The following is a 16,893-nucleotide window of genomic DNA, read 5'->3' on the forward strand; positions in this document are numbered from 1 at the left end:
AAGTTTCACAGTAAAAGTACAAAAGTATTATTCATATTTAATAAGATCATCGTGTTTTTTATGTAAAATATAATATTACTCTTAACTATAGCAGTTACTATATATAATGAAGTTACACCCCAGCCACCCTACTTCCCTCTGATAAATAACGAATAGTCCCTAAGTGAAGTTATGAAATACTTCGTCAAAATTATGAGATATTTAGTCAAAACTATGAGATCCTTAGTGAAAATGATGCAATGCTTATAAAAAGCTCTGAAATAATGAGGTAAAATGTCCCTGCAGACTACAAAGATGAAGTTCTGATAGAGGATTTTGAGAACTTGAATGACAGCAGTATTGGAGGCCATGCAGCAGCAGGAGTTGATGCACCTAAAGTTGGCATGAAAGTGTCTGCAGCTGTGGACACTGTGGATGGAGCGTCCTCCTTCACTCTGAAGAAAAAGACAGTGGACACCGAAAAACTGAGGGAGAGCTGCGCTGACAAGTACGTCTCTGTTTGTCTCTGAATGTCAGAAAAACTCCAGTTTCTCTGCTTTGTTTCCACGTGTGAAGGCCTCTCAGTCAATTATTGGTGAGAATATGGACTGAAAACTCATCAAAGATCTCACATGGGGATAACAAAATGTTGTTTGATAGGTTTAATTCCATATTCTCATGTTTAATTAAATATCATCAACCCTTCTCCTCTCATCTGTGTTCCCTGCAGGAAGATAAAGGAGGAGATGGTGAACATGCTGAAACTAAAGGAGATGGAGAAGCTGACTTTTGTTCACCAGACAGTCTACAACCCTGCTCCTGTCACGTTTTATGGCAAAACTGGAAAGGACGGCCTTGTGTCGGCAGTGTTTGAAAAATTCGGATGTTCACTGTGGGTGAGTGTTTGTGTCTCCGAGAGAAAAAATACAGAGAATAAAAACTACTGACAAAAGATATGAGCTACAAATAACTTCTAACTGGCTGATGATGGGAGTCAAAGTCTGTTTCGTGTAAGAACAATAAACTGACAAGAATGTTTTCAAACTCAGAAGCCAGTCAAGATTCCTGTTTAGGCAGAAAAACAACATGTAAAGTAAAGAAGATGGACATTTTTTGACAAAAGAAAATAAAAACTGGTGATTCTCAACAAGCAAACAATCAATAACAGCATGAAGACGCCCATCTTGTCCTCAGGTTCACTACTGACTTTGCATTTTTTAGTTGCATGACAGTGTAACAACTTGTGCAACTAAAACATGCAGTTCATGTTCATTTTAAAATATGATGCCTTTACTGGATAGCCAAGAGTAGAGAGATGTCTTCATGATTCAATTGTAAGTTAAAAATCCAGTTAAATGTACATAAATTTTAATTTAAACGTCTTCATGATAATCCTTTTAGAGACTCAGGTACTCATGAAGGTCTGGGCCTGTATTCATCAGACTACAAGGCCCTGTTTACACCTGGTATTAACATCCATTTCGGGTGATCCGATCACAAGTGGACAGCTCTAAATACAGGTGTAAACGCACCCAAGACGCATTGAGGACGGATTGAGATCCGATCGTTCAAACCACATTCTGAGGTGGTCTGGGCCGCATGTGGCCACATTCATTTAGCAATGTAAACGCAATGCGTCCTGGGCCACATTGAAGGACCGCCTACTCAACTGATGTCCTCTATTTTCCGGCAGACTAGGCAGGGAATTGCATTGCCGCCTCCGGGTCCAAAGCTGTTCAACTTGTTTGGTAACAGGATAAACAAATTAATTTGTTTTTCATGTGAATTAAAAAATGTCATCCACCTCCTGTTTTTTCCTGTTTTTCCCGTTCCCCTAACCGGTTTCCCTCTTCAGTTTGACAATTAGAATAGTGATTGAACCAAAACCAGAAGCTAAGTCTCTGAAGCTAGTCTGTCAGAACCTAAACGTTGGTGGATAGTTTCTTCTCTCCTGTCAAGTTGATAACGACAGTTTTTAGTTTTGCTGCACAGCTCGACATCATGAGTTCAGGATTTATCAGGAGGACGGCTGCTTTACTACAAACAGTATCAACCTGGACTGTTTGTGTGTAACAGCTGATCTGTAAGATGTGTAGAAGAAAACAGAACATTATTAACATTAGATCTTGACCGCTGCTGTCGGCGTGTCTGAGATTTGAATCAGAGATTGGTCACTCAAGACGCATGTGGACATGCATGTTAATGCCAGGTGTAAACAGGGCCCAAGAATTACACTTAAGATTACCTTAAAGAACCAACTGAGGAGTAAAAGATTATTTGTATTATTCATTATAAACAATAACTCTATTTTCTACAATTTTTAAATTTTCAAAACATGTCTCAGAAGGCATGTGCTCACCAATATTTTTGTGTGTACCAATATCTGTCTGCAGTCTCTACCATCCCCCCTGGCACATAGTCCTTCGTCCCATGTGACTGTCTTGTAAGATAAGAAAACAAACATTTTGGCACAGTTTTCCCTCTTTTGTCGGAGCATTCTGCTGGGCTTTAACCAGTTCAGCTAAGGAGACAGAAGGGATTATAGGAAAAGAAATGTTAGACATTTGCATCACAGTTTGGATTGGAGCTTGTGTAGCCGCCTTAGCTGTGTTTTCATTTCCTCTTGACACTGAGTCATGTGCTTTGGTATGTGCCTCACACTTGCACACGGCCACTTCCTGTGGGACTAACAGGTTAGAGACCAGCGATGCATGTGCAATTTGTGTACCTGATATTAGAAATCTTCTAATCCACAATGTCCCAAAATCATATACAACCCTGAAAGCATCCTGCACCATTTATACAGACAGCAACCTGCGGTCTGTATAAATGGTGACCTGCTGGATTCAACAATGTAATGCATAACCAACTTGATTCTCACCTCTTTATGGGTCCTTTCTGCTTGAGCCATCTACATAGAGAATCAAGTCAGCATTAGACAAGGGTGTTACAGTTAGGTCTGATCGTGGTGAACAGATCTGAGCAACTACAGCCAGACAATCAAGAGTTTTGTCTTCTTCTGTTGGGAGACGTGTAGCAGGGTTAAGTACAGGGTGGGTTATGGTGACATTTGGAAGGGTTAGTAGGACATCATTGTAATGCATCATTCTAGCAAGTGTTAAATTGCTTGTTTTGTGTTCTATTAGGATTTAGGATACTGCATGAGGAACCAGTAGGTTAAGGGTCTGATATCCCTCTAATACTCTTGAGGCTAATAGGGCTAGTGATGTATCTGCCATTACTTTAACGCTGTGTGGCAGCCCTGCTGCAACAGTATCCAATCTAGATGAGAATTAGTCTACAGGGGCCAGATGCATAAACAATACGTACACAAAAAAACATGCTTACGCCATTTCCCGCACATAAACTGGTATTTATAAACACAGAATGTGTGGTGAGAATGTGCGCACCTCACACATAATTAAGACCAGGCATACACACGTTTTTCCTAAGCGATCTGAAGGTGATGTGATGAGGTGGAGATAAAATATAAGGTGAGAGACGGAATCTTTTAGTAAAAAATTGTTTATTTAGGTTGATAACCAGCTATACTGATTGTGTGATTTTTTAAAATTTTTTGTAAAGTTTACACAGTTATTTGTAAAATGCCAATCAAAGACGCATTTATTAATTTGACATTGATTAATTACTTTTGTGCTTAATTTTATCATTCTTTTAATTTTCATAGGAGTCAACATTTTATTTGGTCTTATTATTTTTTTTATTTTATCCTCAGTTGTGTCACCTTGTAAAGTCGGTTTAGATATGAATGCTACAAACTAATCATTGATTATATTTCTGAGATATCACTGCCGACGATGGTTCACAGGTTCATGTGATAAATGAATGTTATGGACGCTATAAAAAGCTGCACAGCCACATGTAATGACAACTGTTCTGACTTTTGGAGAACCTCGCCAGTGCAACACAATTTGTGAAACAGAACTACTACTTATTGTTTGTTTCATTGACAGCTGTACAGACTGGTGGGGCAGGTGGCAAATTGATATAAAAACTGTCTGGTTCAGGGTGTGTCTTCATCTATTTATAGTTAATTGTGGGAATGGAAATGAGGCTCATGCACGTGTGCACAGTTCCCCAATGACTGAGATTTATAAAACAGAACCATGAGTACACAGTTTTATAAATCTGATGAAATGCATATGCGTATTTCTGGCTTTGTGCGTACACACAGTCTTAGTCATGAATCTACATAGAGTTTTATGCATCCGGCCCCAGGTCTGAGTTTTCCCCCATGTTTTTGCAGCAGTGCTGATGACATAAACCTGTCTTTTTCACAAACAGGTTGAGTAAACGGTTGTTGCCAAGCCCAAGGTCGGGGCTGTGGTCATTGCTTGTTTGAGTTTCACAAAACTGTCATGTCTTTCTTCAGTCCAGGTCAGTGCGTCTGTAAGTCTCAGTCCATGGTCATGATTCATCCTCTGCAGAGGCTGTGACATGTTAGTGAGACACACCGCTGCACTGGGTGACATGTTCCTTCATTATGAAGAGTTTGGTCACATTAGTTTGTTTAGAAATGGCTCAAAAGAATAATAATAGCGATCACAGTTTCAGTTTCTGAAAAGTATTTCTGTCAGGAAGAAAATTATAGAAAATCACAAGAATTACCCTCGAAATCATGTCTGGATTTTATCCTGATACGAGACACCTGAAATGTGTGAGTGTAAACGTGTCTCAGTGATCCTGCTGTGTTTGTTCCTTCAGAGGAAGAAGAAGAAGGAGACAAGCTTCAAAATTCCTGAAGATGTCACCTTCGCTTACAGCCTGATGGAGATCACCACTGAGGACAATACTCTGGGTGAGACACAACTCTGTCTCTGTTACTGCGTCTCTACTCACCCACATAACTCATGTTAATGCTGCTGTAAATCACATCTGCACAGTTTGAACACGTTCTTTTAAAGAAAAGACGGAAGCTATCGCTTCCTGTTTACCCCCACCTATTTATCAGTAGTAATTATATCTGCTTATAACTATATTTTAGTGAGTTGTAAACCATTTTAAACTGTTAAGATACTGATTATTAATGATACATAGGTAAATAAGTGTTATGGTCCATCTAAAAACTACAGACGAGTTCTTCCCCTGTGAAGGAAAAGTAAGTTGTTCATGTGACCAGATATCATTAATTTACTACATGATCCAGTGAAACATAATTGGCTGTAATCTCAATCATTATTATTAAATATCAGATAGATGATCAATGATTTAGTTTGTAGTGCTCATATGGAAACTGACTTCATAAATAACATCACAATAAATGATGAAAAATGAAAGGAACATTAACATGAAATAAAATGATGCCTGCAATGTTAAATGAAAAGGAAATTAATTACACAAATTAATCAAAATTAACTGTATAAATGAAAATTTGATGGACATTCTACAAATTTGAGCACAACAATCTCTCAATCAGTGAAACTGGCAGACTACCAAAAAATGTTTGATTATAATTTTTAATTATTTATTTTCTTCTTATCTTATCTCCACCTCGTCACATCACTCACCGCTGACTCTAAAAACATGTTTACAGGTGTGAAGACAGGTGAGATGAGCACATTCTGCCTTCGGAAATAAAGAATTCTTTTGTTTCTGCGTATTTATACGTCTGGTGTTTGAATCCAGATAGACATCACAGGTTAATATAACAGCAGGTGGAGACAGAGTCATAACTTCATAACTTGCTCTTCACTTTTGTTCAGGAATTCCACCTCAGTTCATCACAATGGAACGTTACAACAAAGGTCTGTTTTTAGCTTTCTATCAACTTTTCAACTTATTTTTACTGAGAAGCTCAGTTCTGTTGTTTACTGCTCATCTCTGTCTTCACTGTCATACTGATGCTGCTGTTTTTGACTCCATCTTATATCCAATAACTCTAAATTGACACCATGGAAACCTCGGCAGGATGGTGGAAGGTCAGCACAGACGGAGACGACGAGACGCTGCAACAAGTGACGGAAGGTCAGTTTGAGTCTTACCGAGTCACTCTGTAACCTCATTTAAATCATATTCCATACCTGAGTTTCTGAGACTTCTACATCATCAACAAGATCAGTCATCGCCTGAAAAACCTGTTGTTCATCATCTGCCACATGTTAGCTGCTCTCTTGTGGCAAAAACTGATTTTGCAGCGATTTTATGTGCCCTTTTTGTGGTAAAATTGCAAGCAAAGGAAAATAATGGGATTTAAAGAAAAAAACTACTACCAATGAAGAGTCATATCTAATCACTTCCAGCATGCTGCGATGAAATAAGTTACCATGACACAAAATCCCACAATTGGTCCAAATCACAAGCAGTCTGTTGATTTGCCCATTTCATGTGAGAAAGTTGTGGTAATTTAGCAAAATTGCAAGCTCTTGCAAATCACAAATGTTGCGGAGATTTCTTGAATTTGTGTTAATGATTGCGCAAAATCACAATTTCATGGAGGGTCTGGCGGAATATTATTATTATTATTATTATTATTATTATTATTACTATCATCATCAGTGCAATGCAGAGACTGTACTACATCATATCATGCAGGAAACATACAGAGAAAAGACTAGAAATGGTTACACAACTACAATAATTAGGGTGATCAGAAATCAGTATAAAAAGTAGTCTGGACGTATATGAGGAGGGCAGAAGATGGCTGTTTGTTTTTTTTTAATGTTTAGTAATCAACATCAGGTAAAAATATTTCTTATTTTTTCTGACAGGCAGTGAAAACCTGATATCAGATGCACATTTAGCATCATTACATTGACCTTTGTTACGTTGTGTTGAACTTTCCTACTTTACTCACCGGATTAAATGGTAACTGCTGTTGTGTTTCCTGCAGACATATTTGATAAAGCAGCTCTTCTGCAGCCGCTGGAAGAACTTCATGAGTCGAGACGTCGTGATCTGCTGAAAACACTCAGTGAGCTTCTGCACGACAGAGACGCTCTCTCTCTACTGGTGGAAACAGTAAGACCAATGTTCTCAACAGTCAGGGTGAAACCTGTGTGAAGCTATGTGTGGTCCTCCAGAGGTTTCTGAAGGGAACATTTAACATTTATCACTTACTGGTGACATGATACATGTTTGTGATCTTTAAAAATGAATAAATAGCATGTATGGACACGTTAGTACTGCATTAAGACAGACTTGAAACAACTGGAACCTGTCCTTTAAGGTTTGACTTTATCAGTCAGCAGACACATCTCTCTCTCTGTTTCCTCTCTTCAGTTGGATCAGAACAGTAAAGGAGTGTTTGAGTGTCAACAGTCTCCAGCTGTCTCTTCATTCATGGATGTTCTTGATGTTTCTGAAGTCTCCAATTCTCAGAAGAATGCTGCTCACCTGCTAGTCAGCGCCATGGAAGGTATGGACTGACACACACTACACAGAATTTGACAGAATCTACAGCACATGATGAATAAAATAAAGATTTTTGTCTGTTATTTTTTCTCCTCAGCTCTACCAGACAATGCTGCTGCTCTTCTGGCTACCTGCAGTCTTGAAACACTGAGAGTCCTCCAGCAGCTGGTTGGTTTATAGTCCCTCCAGGACTTTGCAGTTTTTTGTGATTATTGCAGCCAAAAATGTTTGATTTTGCAGAGACTGTTTGACAATTACGATACTATTGGCAATTTTTTAATGCAGTCTTTTTGTGGTAAAATTGCAGGAATTTAGAAAAAGTGCAAGCAAAGGAAAATAATGTGATTTTTAAAAAACCTACTACCAATGAAGAGTCATATGTAATCATTTCCTTCGATAAAAAGCATACTAGATATCACAGAAACAAATATATTTCAGTGCAAAGTTATATAAAAAATTAAATACTTTATTAAATAAACGTTCATCTCGACATTAGAACCATATAAAATTAGTCCATAGTGCCATTGAAATAAATGCATTAATGTAAAAAATATAGTTTCATTTCCAAAGTGCCCATTTTTATATTTGAGGTAGATTATGTCCATCTTTGCTGTCTGAACAACATCAGTTTGTGTTATTCTGACTAACTGAATCAAACCTCCTTTGGGAACATTTGGGAATTGTTTTGCTTGTCTATGGCATCATTTTTGTTGGTAGGTGAGATTTGTCCATCTTTCACCTGAATCCCTGCTGAATGGCCAAGTGATTTGGCCTTTTCACGTAGAAAAGTTGTGGTTATTTCATAAAATTGTGAGCTCGCGCAAATATTGTGGAGATTTCTTGACTTTGTGTTAATTATTGCGTTCGCAAAATCACAATTTCCTGGAAGGATTGACATACTCTAAATTGTATTGATCTCTCACAGCAACATTCAAGAACATCTTTCTCTGTCTGTCTGTGTCTTGTCTTGTTGTCCAGGTGAACAGTCTGAAGGAGAAAGCTCAGGTCAAACTCCCAGAGTCTCTGCCTGCCTCCCTGCAGGAGGAAGGAGAGCTCCGCTGGGCGGCTGAGCTCCTCTGTTTGACCGATCAGACGCTGACAGAGCTGAGAGATCAGTGGGACAGACCAGAGTTCCCACCAAAATTGCTGCTGGAGCTTGTGTGTCTCGTTGTGCAGGGACTCAGCTTGATGAAGCCCAAAATACACTCATAATGTAGTCAGCTCTTCTTTTATTACAGAGTCAATATTAAATTACGGGTTTCACCATTTTTCCATTATGTCTTAACACAACAGTCAGGTGCCAATATGAACACTGAAAGAGGTTTTCCAGGCTGTAATCATTCCTCCTCTTCATACTGGCTATTAAAAGATCCACAGTGTGTCCACACAGTCATTTTGTGCAAAAATGCATTTAAAAGTTTATCTGAAGCTTATATGAGGGATCAAGCCTGTCCTCCCAAAAAAAGGACATTATAGGTTGTAAATTCATGCGCCAAAAATGACCTATAGTTACATTTGAATGACTGATGCCATCTAGTGGCCGTAGTAATTAAGACCCAGGGAAGTGATGCTGTTCAGGTGACATTAGGTGACTTCCTCAGTAGGAGGAGGCAGGTTGGGTAGATAGCAAGATAATTGGTTTTAAGGGCAATAATGGACTTAGGGGAAGGAGACCGCTATTTGCTTCACGTTTCAACCATGAGTGTCATGTTTAAGGAGGAAGAAACCACATTTCAAGTGATCATTTTAACCAAGTGGTTTTTGTGTCTAAACCTAACCAGACCTTAACCACAGAGTTGTCACATCATAAACCATCATTATTTTTTAAAAGTGATTTTTAACGGTTTTGTAAAGCGGCATATTATGCTCCTATTTTGGAAAGCAGTACATTATGCTTCAGTGGGTCGTTCTGGAGTGCAGATAGAATCAACGTATTTCCTCCAGAAATAAACTTAGTTTTTATGGGTGCTATGTCATCCATAATTTGTGTCACTGGCAAATTCTGCCTAGTCAATTAAAGATAATATATGTATAGGCATTACACTTATCACTACTCAGTGTATACTCCATAACCATCAATAATAAGAAAATAAATGCATATAAAAAATATAAGTGATGCAACTTATTGTCAACTCTTAGGTATTAATGTAAGCCACTACATACTGATTAAGGTAATAGCATTTTAAAGTCTACACTCAATGCTAAGCATATGAGCTAATGACTAACAAATTTCAATAGAAACTCAAGATATAGTAAAATGAAAGCATCCCAATGCATAGTCTAAACCAAAACATTCAAACATTGTTACACGTAGATATCACCACCATAATTCTGAAGAAGTTCAGTGTACAACTCATGTACTTTGCGTACAGTGGAGGGTCACCACCATGGAGAGGTTACTAGCACTTACGATGTGTGGTGGTATGGAATCCATCTCTTCAACACCCTGGTAGTCATAATATATCATCATTACATCATTTGTCCATCTCACTCTTTCAAACTATTCATCTCCATCTTCCTGTGTCACATGAGACACACACTTATACACACATGTGTAAGTCATGTTTCACAAATACTTCACCATTATGAGCCTCAACAGAATCATACAACTCTTGTATAGCTAAAAATAGTCTATATTACAACAATAATCATACTTGGAAACAGTCGGGTAGTGGCATACCATAACAGTCAAAGAATCGTCAACAGCATCAGATTTTTCAATACTAAACCATTTTCAGAATCACTTATTTGGGGTTGTTCAAGATCCTCCTGACAAATGGTGGCAAGATTTAAAGCTTGCATAGATGGTCATAACCCTTGAGATGATTGATTCCTACCTCCAAACAATCTGCTCACAGACATATTACCAGGTGGTGGGCGTGATGTTCCTCATTTGCCATCCCATTCCTCTGGCATTATGGCAGTACAATCTTTGGCCCAGTGACCCATTTGATGACACCTCCAGCAGACATCGCTCTTCAGTCTTCTCTGTTGTCAGAAGAGAAGCTCCTCATCCACGGCCTCTGTCAGCTGAAGCATAGTAGGCAGGCCGGACCAGCTGAAGCTTCTTGGCTGTTGTTGGATTTCTTCATTTCTTCATTTATTGGTTTCTTTCATCATGAACAACAGTCTCAGCCCTTATACAATATCTCTTAACATCATTCAGTCTGGCACACTGCCATGCCACACAATGCCTGATAAAAATGACTCTTATCTCTGGGCACAGACCATCCACCAGGGTCTGAATGAACTGTCTCTCCCACACAGAATCATTGGTGGTATCAGAAGGTTGATCGTGGCTGCTATGCATAACAAGTTGGAGACAAGGCAGTCAACTGGGTTTGGTAAGGAGAGGTTTTTGCAGTTTCACATGGAGCAGCTGAGTCCCAATTAGCTGGTTTGACTTCTCCCCAGACGAGATCCAACTTGGTAACACAAACATGTTCCAATTCTGCTGAAATAGGTTTGCACTGCACTACCATCTTCTTGAGGGCAGTTGCAAATGTTTTGCCACAAATCTTTCAAAATAGCCTGTAATTCTGTTAAATTCCAGGGTCTATAAACATGTTGAACACTCCCAGCTCCACTGGGGCATTCTAGCATTGGCGGAAGAAATGCACTTTCCAAAGAACCTCTAAATGCTCCTCCTTCTACAGCTATAGATGAAAAATCTAATGTTGGAGTTGACATCATGGGCTGGTTAGCATGTGCTTTTTTCTGCATTGTTACTGGGCATCATATAGGAGTACAAAGACATGGTGTCTCTTGAGGTGTCAATGTAGGTGTCTTCAAAGCTTGGTCTAGTAGACCGGTATATGATGGATGTGAATGGTCAGTAGATGGTGCTGCAGCATCTTCTCTGCTATCTGGTGCTATAGATGCTCCTGCTGCAGCTCCACCTCCCACCTGCACACGATGTTGTTCACCAAGGAGAGCCCCAGCTCCTGTCTGTGAAGGATGTCTTCATGGTGGGCAAGCCAAGAAATCATCCACTGAACACTGACCATAGTTGTTTTAGGGTGGTTGTGAATCATCTGACCTGTATGACAGACCCTTCAACCAATGGCATCCCATTCCCTAAGGCATTCAAACATATACTCATAATCCCAATCAGGAGGCCCTGATTGGATTTATAAATTCCTGCAGCAATGCTATCCGAGATTTTTCAAAAGAGCCATCTTGTGGCCATTTTGGGTAAAACTCTGCAACATGATCACAAAAAGGCATTGTGTAATAAATTGAGCCTGTCACTTCCTCAACAAGAGCTCTAGGAGTCATTTGAACTCAATCTAGCTCCACATCTCAGTGGAAACCTCCAAATAATGTGGAAATTGTCTGAAAACACTAAACACACATATGAAATAATACACAAAACACTACTGGGTTGAAGATTAAAAATGATTATTGTACAATAAGGAGAGAGAACACGCACAAAAATTGCATCAGCTTGTCTCAACGAACAAAGAGCAAAGCTAATCTATTAGAGTTTCTGAAGGTACAAAGAAATGATCTGTGATTGGTCAGCGTATATTATTTTAAACACTTGTGATAGGTAGGCTTTCGGCCTAGTCATGCCACCATCTTTTTCCTTGTTTTCCTCTCCATGGAAGCCCCTCCCTCTGCCGCTCACTGGTAGGAGGCACACAGATCTCACTCTTGATGCATTTTGTCCCATGTGGTTAGGGAACAGGCTCGTCTCCTGGAAGGCATTTTAAACAATCTGTTGCCCAGGCCCTGCAGGCTGGATAACCTGCTTTGAAGGTAATTGTTGTAACTGTTGAGCTCATCACAGTGAAGGCATTGTAAGTTGATAATGCCCCTGGGTTGCCTTGAATCTCCTGTGGTTGCTTGAGATAGCACTGACCCTGGAGCCAGATCTGGATTACCAGATACTGAGTTGTTTGAGGGTTTGCATAGCCACTGCTGTTTTGCCTGTGTTACCTTGCTGCTAGTTGTGCCTCCTTTTTGTACATGTGTTCATCATTTATAAACTGGATCCAGCTCATAGGTGGATGGCCATGGGAATGTTGGTGCCAACTGCTAGGACTTGCTAATGTTTTTTTTAATATTTTTGTCCTTTATGTGACCTGACCTCAGCCCCCTTACCTTTTTGCCCCTTTTTCCTAGTGTTCCTGCCAGACGTTGGTGCCCCTCTCCCCTTCACTGCTTGTAACTGTTTGCACTTTAACTCTGTCTTTAAAGGTAACCCCCTACATGTCTGGGTCCTAAAGATTTTGAGGTGGTTCACACTTACCGATTTTATCTTGTTCTGCAGCGTTCATGGCAAGTTGGCACTAACATTTTACCTCTTTTTAGGACTGTTGTGCTTTTATTGAGTTGTATGAATAAAACTGCCCAAAACCTGATTTTATAACTATTGTTCAATAAATTGCCCATCCAGCGTCAGAATTCATGTCTCTGTGTTATTTTGGTACTATCTGCGGGGATCCCAAAATCAAGTTAAATTTCCAACGCCAAGTGGTGTAGTTAACATTGAGGCCCACTAGCCTCGTTACTTGGCAGAGCGCCATAAGATGTTATATGATCTAGTCACCTCATGCCTCCTCATTCACCTCATGCATATCACATACAGACGGATGACAAATAAAGGAGAAACATCATTAAGTGTCTTAGTAAGGTGTTGGGCCACCACATGCCAAAAGAACAGCTTCAAAGCACCATGGCATTGATTCTACAAGTCTAAAAACTCTACTGGAGGGATGGAACAACATTCTTCTAAAAGATATTCCCTCATTTGGTGTTTTGATGATGGTGGTGTAGAGTGCTGTCTAACACCTTGGTCCAACATCTCCCATAGGTCTATATGATGTCTTTCCCATAGATCTAAATGCAGATGTCACTTTAGTCAGTGTTCTTATATTTGCCTGTTCTGTTCATCATAAGCAATGTGCCAACTTTAAACGAAAAGCGATTTGTACATTGGAAGTTAAATGTGGTCTAAGGTACATGTAGTGACTAAATTTCGACAAAAACAAAAAAAAAAACTTAAGCCACAGTGAGGGGCTGTTACCGGGACATGCAATTGACGTGTCGTCATGCGGCGGCTCCATGTACTAAATCAAACATCTTCGGACTTAAGCTTCAGATGTGTTTATTTATCAACGTGCACCAATAAAACATTTGCTATGCATACACTTATATCTATAACTTGCATGAAAACAACAAAAAGGCTTAAAGTTTAGCCTCTAAACGGCGGTGTGCTTCTCCCAGTAAGCAGCACACCTGAGGAGTAATTGCCTCTTCCTCTTCATATACATTTCCATATGCTGCTGTCCAATACGCCACCTACTGTGGCAACCAGGGAGTGACCTTAACACAGTCATAGATACAAATGGCTCTAACAATGGGTATTCCTCTTCAGGACCAAGAAAAAGCACCCGTCGTCAATCTACATGGCAAACCTGGCTCTGGCTGACTTGCTCTTTGCCATCTGGGTCCCCCTGAAGATATCATACCACTTCAACGGCAACAACTGGATCTATGGAGAAGGGCTGTGCAAAGTGCTGGTGGCGTTTTTCTACAGCAACATGTACTGCTCCATCACCTTTATCACCTGCATAAGTGTCCAGCATTACTGGGCGGTGGTCCACCCATTGTCTGAGCAGCAGACAAACAACTGTGTAGCTGTTGCCGTCTCCATCACAGTCTGGGTGGTGGTCTGGCTTATCACCATCCCTCTCTACCTGCATGACCAACAGGTCAGAATAACAAACTTCAATCCAAAAAATCCTTACCTGCCATGATGTCACCAGGCAAAGTCAGGTGAAAATAGCAGCTGGCTACTTCCTGACAATGGGAACTCTGGGATTTGTTGTTCCCACTATTGTGTGTATCATATCCTACATCCTCATGCTCAAAGCTCTCAGGAACAGCATGGCAGATGCTGACATCACCAAGAAGCGACGGAAGGCTGTGTTCTTGATCATCACAGTGTTGGTTATGTTTTTAGTGTGCTTCACCCCCAGTAACATCATGCTGCTGGTACACTATATCCTCCTGTTGAGCGGGGCCGACAACCACCTGTACGGATTTTACATCACCACCCTGTGCCTGGCTAGTCTCAACAGCTGCATCGACCCTTTTGTTTACTACTTTATCTCCAAGGACTTCAGGGATCATGTGAAGAACACGTTCCTCTGCAGGAGCGAGAGGACAGTGAAGAGGATGAAGGTGTCCTACAGGGCTCCGAAAAACTCACAAGAGCAACACACCACGCCTAAGTCAGGAAACACACAGAGCACTGAATGCTAGTGGATTAATCATTATTGAGCTGTTTTATTCCTGATCATTATCTCCCTTCAGATATTGCTTTTCAGTAACACTTAATTTACAGGCCTCTTCATTTTTATAGTAGTTTCTTGGAAAATTGCTGGTAATTTACAGGTATGAAGCGGTTACGTTTTCAGACATTTTCCAGAAAGGAAAATGTCTGAAAACATGTCATACATAGTTGCAAATTAGGAAAATTTTAGATTCTTAACATTAATTTAACTTACAGAAAAAAACTTACTGTTCAATGTCAAACTACATATTAGCGTATGAGGTTCTTAAAAACTGTATGAGTCCATTTCCCATATACTGCAAAACTACATAACCCTTTCAAAGAATGAACAGCTATTGTGTATAGCAGCTACTTTTAGGATTCCTGGAAATTAATAGGAAATGAAGCGACCCGTAAAATAAAGTGTTAATTTTTTTTCTTATTCTACTGTGACTTCTTCCACCTCAGGTTTGGTTCAGTACATGTAAGGAAATTTAGGAGTCATCTTTGACCTCCTGTTTCAGAGCTTTGAGCTGTCTAAATTACTACTTATATTGTTTTAATACATTTAATTGTCTTTATATCTTTTACAACACACTTGTTTTATGCACTTTGCTTGATGCAGTTTGCTTGATTTCAGCAGGATATGAATGATTGCCTTTATGCAGTTTTAATGGGTCTAATCTTTTATTCCATGTTGTAATTTGATGAATTTTCTGTCAATGTTTGATGTGTCAGAATTGAGACCCAAACCAAAAAAGGGCAAAATTTAGCAGGTTTTATAATGTAATGGATAAAAGTTTGTCTGTGTTTTTTTAAAGTAATATTTTTTGCTTGTATATCTACATTTTAGTTTGTCAATAAAAGTCATTGTCTAACTAGCAGTTTCCTGACTCTGTGGACGGGTCGACATGGGAAAGGTCAATCCAGGTATTTCTCATTTTCAAAACAATCCTGATATTTTAACCTTTGCTCACAATCCAGGGTTGTGTTCATCCAAAATCCCCTCAAAGACAAAATTTCATCCCAATTATTTATTCTGTGTGTAGATGATTTTTCATACCTCCCAGGGCCTGGCATAATGTCAAAAATGTCTCTTTCTTTGTCCAACTGTAAAAATATCAAGTAAATTGTTGCCATTTTGTGAAAACACACATCATCCACCCTTCTTTGTTTTTTCTTCTTTTCTTTTGAAATGGCATTTTAACACCGTAATTCTTCACTTCAGTTAATGATTGTCACTCAGCTCTTGTTCACTCCTCCTCTGTTACACTGCTGCACAGAATACCACGGGAAGTGAAGGTAAACTTTTACTGAACTTTATTTATCACTGTTCTCAGTTTACACACAACATGTTAGCATATGCAACCAATAATACAATTGACTTCTCCCAAAAAAACTCTTCTTCTCCTCTTCTTTTTAACCCTCTCCACAATTTCCCAACTATGGCAAGTAACCTAGGTCACAAAAAACATGCCCCTCAATATTATTTCCCATTTACTGCCTTACAGCATGTTGAAGAACTTTAACTGTTACTGTAGATTTCACAAAGCACGTAATAAAAGGAAACTGCAGTTTTCAACATATTAAACATGCAGTTGGAGTTTGTGCTTCCTGTTTGGGACAAAAGTAAGAAAATAAAACTTTCTCCAAAGTAAAAATAATCTTTACAAATTGAACCATTTTTTATATGTTTTATACTTTTATGAACTTGTCTTGTGTTTAGACTCAACCCAAAGTCACATCTCCAGTTTGTCCAGAATGCAGCTGTTCAGATTATTAGAGGAGTAGAAAGACGTGGTCACATCACTCAGTTGGATATTTACCTTAGTTACTAGATTGCTTCAGAGCTGTTTTTTAAGATTTAACTGATCATCTTACATGATGAGGACAGTTTTGAAGTCAACAGGAAGTTAGGGGGTGTGCTTTTACTCACTTTCGTTGCAACATCAAGTAATATCATGTATCAGTTGGCGCACAAAAAGATAAAGAGGACGTGGCAAACTTTGTACAGACTAGAGACATTTAGACTGATGAAGTGCATTTGTCCACTCAATTTATGTTAATCCATTGAATCTAATTAATCCAGAATATTGAGAATATTGAATATTGATTTTTTTGTTTGTTTGTTTGTTTTTAGATTTTTGGGTGTGTTTTTTTAAGGTGTATTATATATATTTATCTGACCAAGACTCAAAAACCCAAATACATAAGAAATATATATATATGAAAACTAGCAAATATTCACATATGAGAATCTG

The 16,893-nt window shown here is 39.1% G+C and overlaps 2 protein-coding genes across 5 annotated transcripts in view; both read left to right on the top strand.

Moving 5' to 3' along the window:
* The window catches only part of LOC121885342 (proteinase-activated receptor 2-like), a 25,562-nt gene extending 10,866 nt beyond the window's left edge, over positions 1-14,696 (top strand). The window contains 2 exon segments of the mRNA XM_042394708.1: positions 13,719-14,090; positions 14,092-14,696. Coding sequence (XP_042250642.1) covers positions 13,719-14,090; positions 14,092-14,622 — 903 coding nt within the window. The 3' untranslated portion in view covers positions 14,623-14,696.
* Positions 1-16,893, top strand: part of LOC121885338 — a 36,868-nt gene that overhangs the window by 645 nt on the left and 19,330 nt on the right. For 3 of the 4 annotated variants that reach the window (XM_042394705.1, XM_042394703.1, XM_042394704.1), the window contains exons 3-11: positions 286-487; positions 710-875; positions 4,705-4,798; positions 5,703-5,744; positions 5,908-5,964; positions 6,830-6,957; positions 7,219-7,354; positions 7,448-7,518; positions 8,329-8,713. In XM_042394705.1, the coding sequence (XP_042250639.1) occupies positions 286-487; positions 710-875; positions 4,705-4,798; positions 5,703-5,744; positions 5,908-5,964; positions 6,830-6,957; positions 7,219-7,354; positions 7,448-7,518; positions 8,329-8,562 (1,130 nt within the window). In that variant the 3' untranslated portion in view covers positions 8,563-8,713. Of the gene's footprint in view, positions 1-285; positions 488-709; positions 876-4,704; positions 4,799-5,702; positions 5,745-5,907; positions 5,965-6,829; positions 6,958-7,218; positions 7,355-7,447; positions 7,519-8,328; positions 8,714-16,893 lie in introns of those variants that run through there. The other variant, XM_042394702.1, reaches the window with a different exon arrangement.

Source organism: Thunnus maccoyii, chromosome 19, assembly GCF_910596095.1.
Source record: "Thunnus maccoyii chromosome 19, fThuMac1.1, whole genome shotgun sequence".
NCBI lineage: Eukaryota > Metazoa > Chordata > Actinopteri > Scombriformes > Scombridae > Thunnus > Thunnus maccoyii.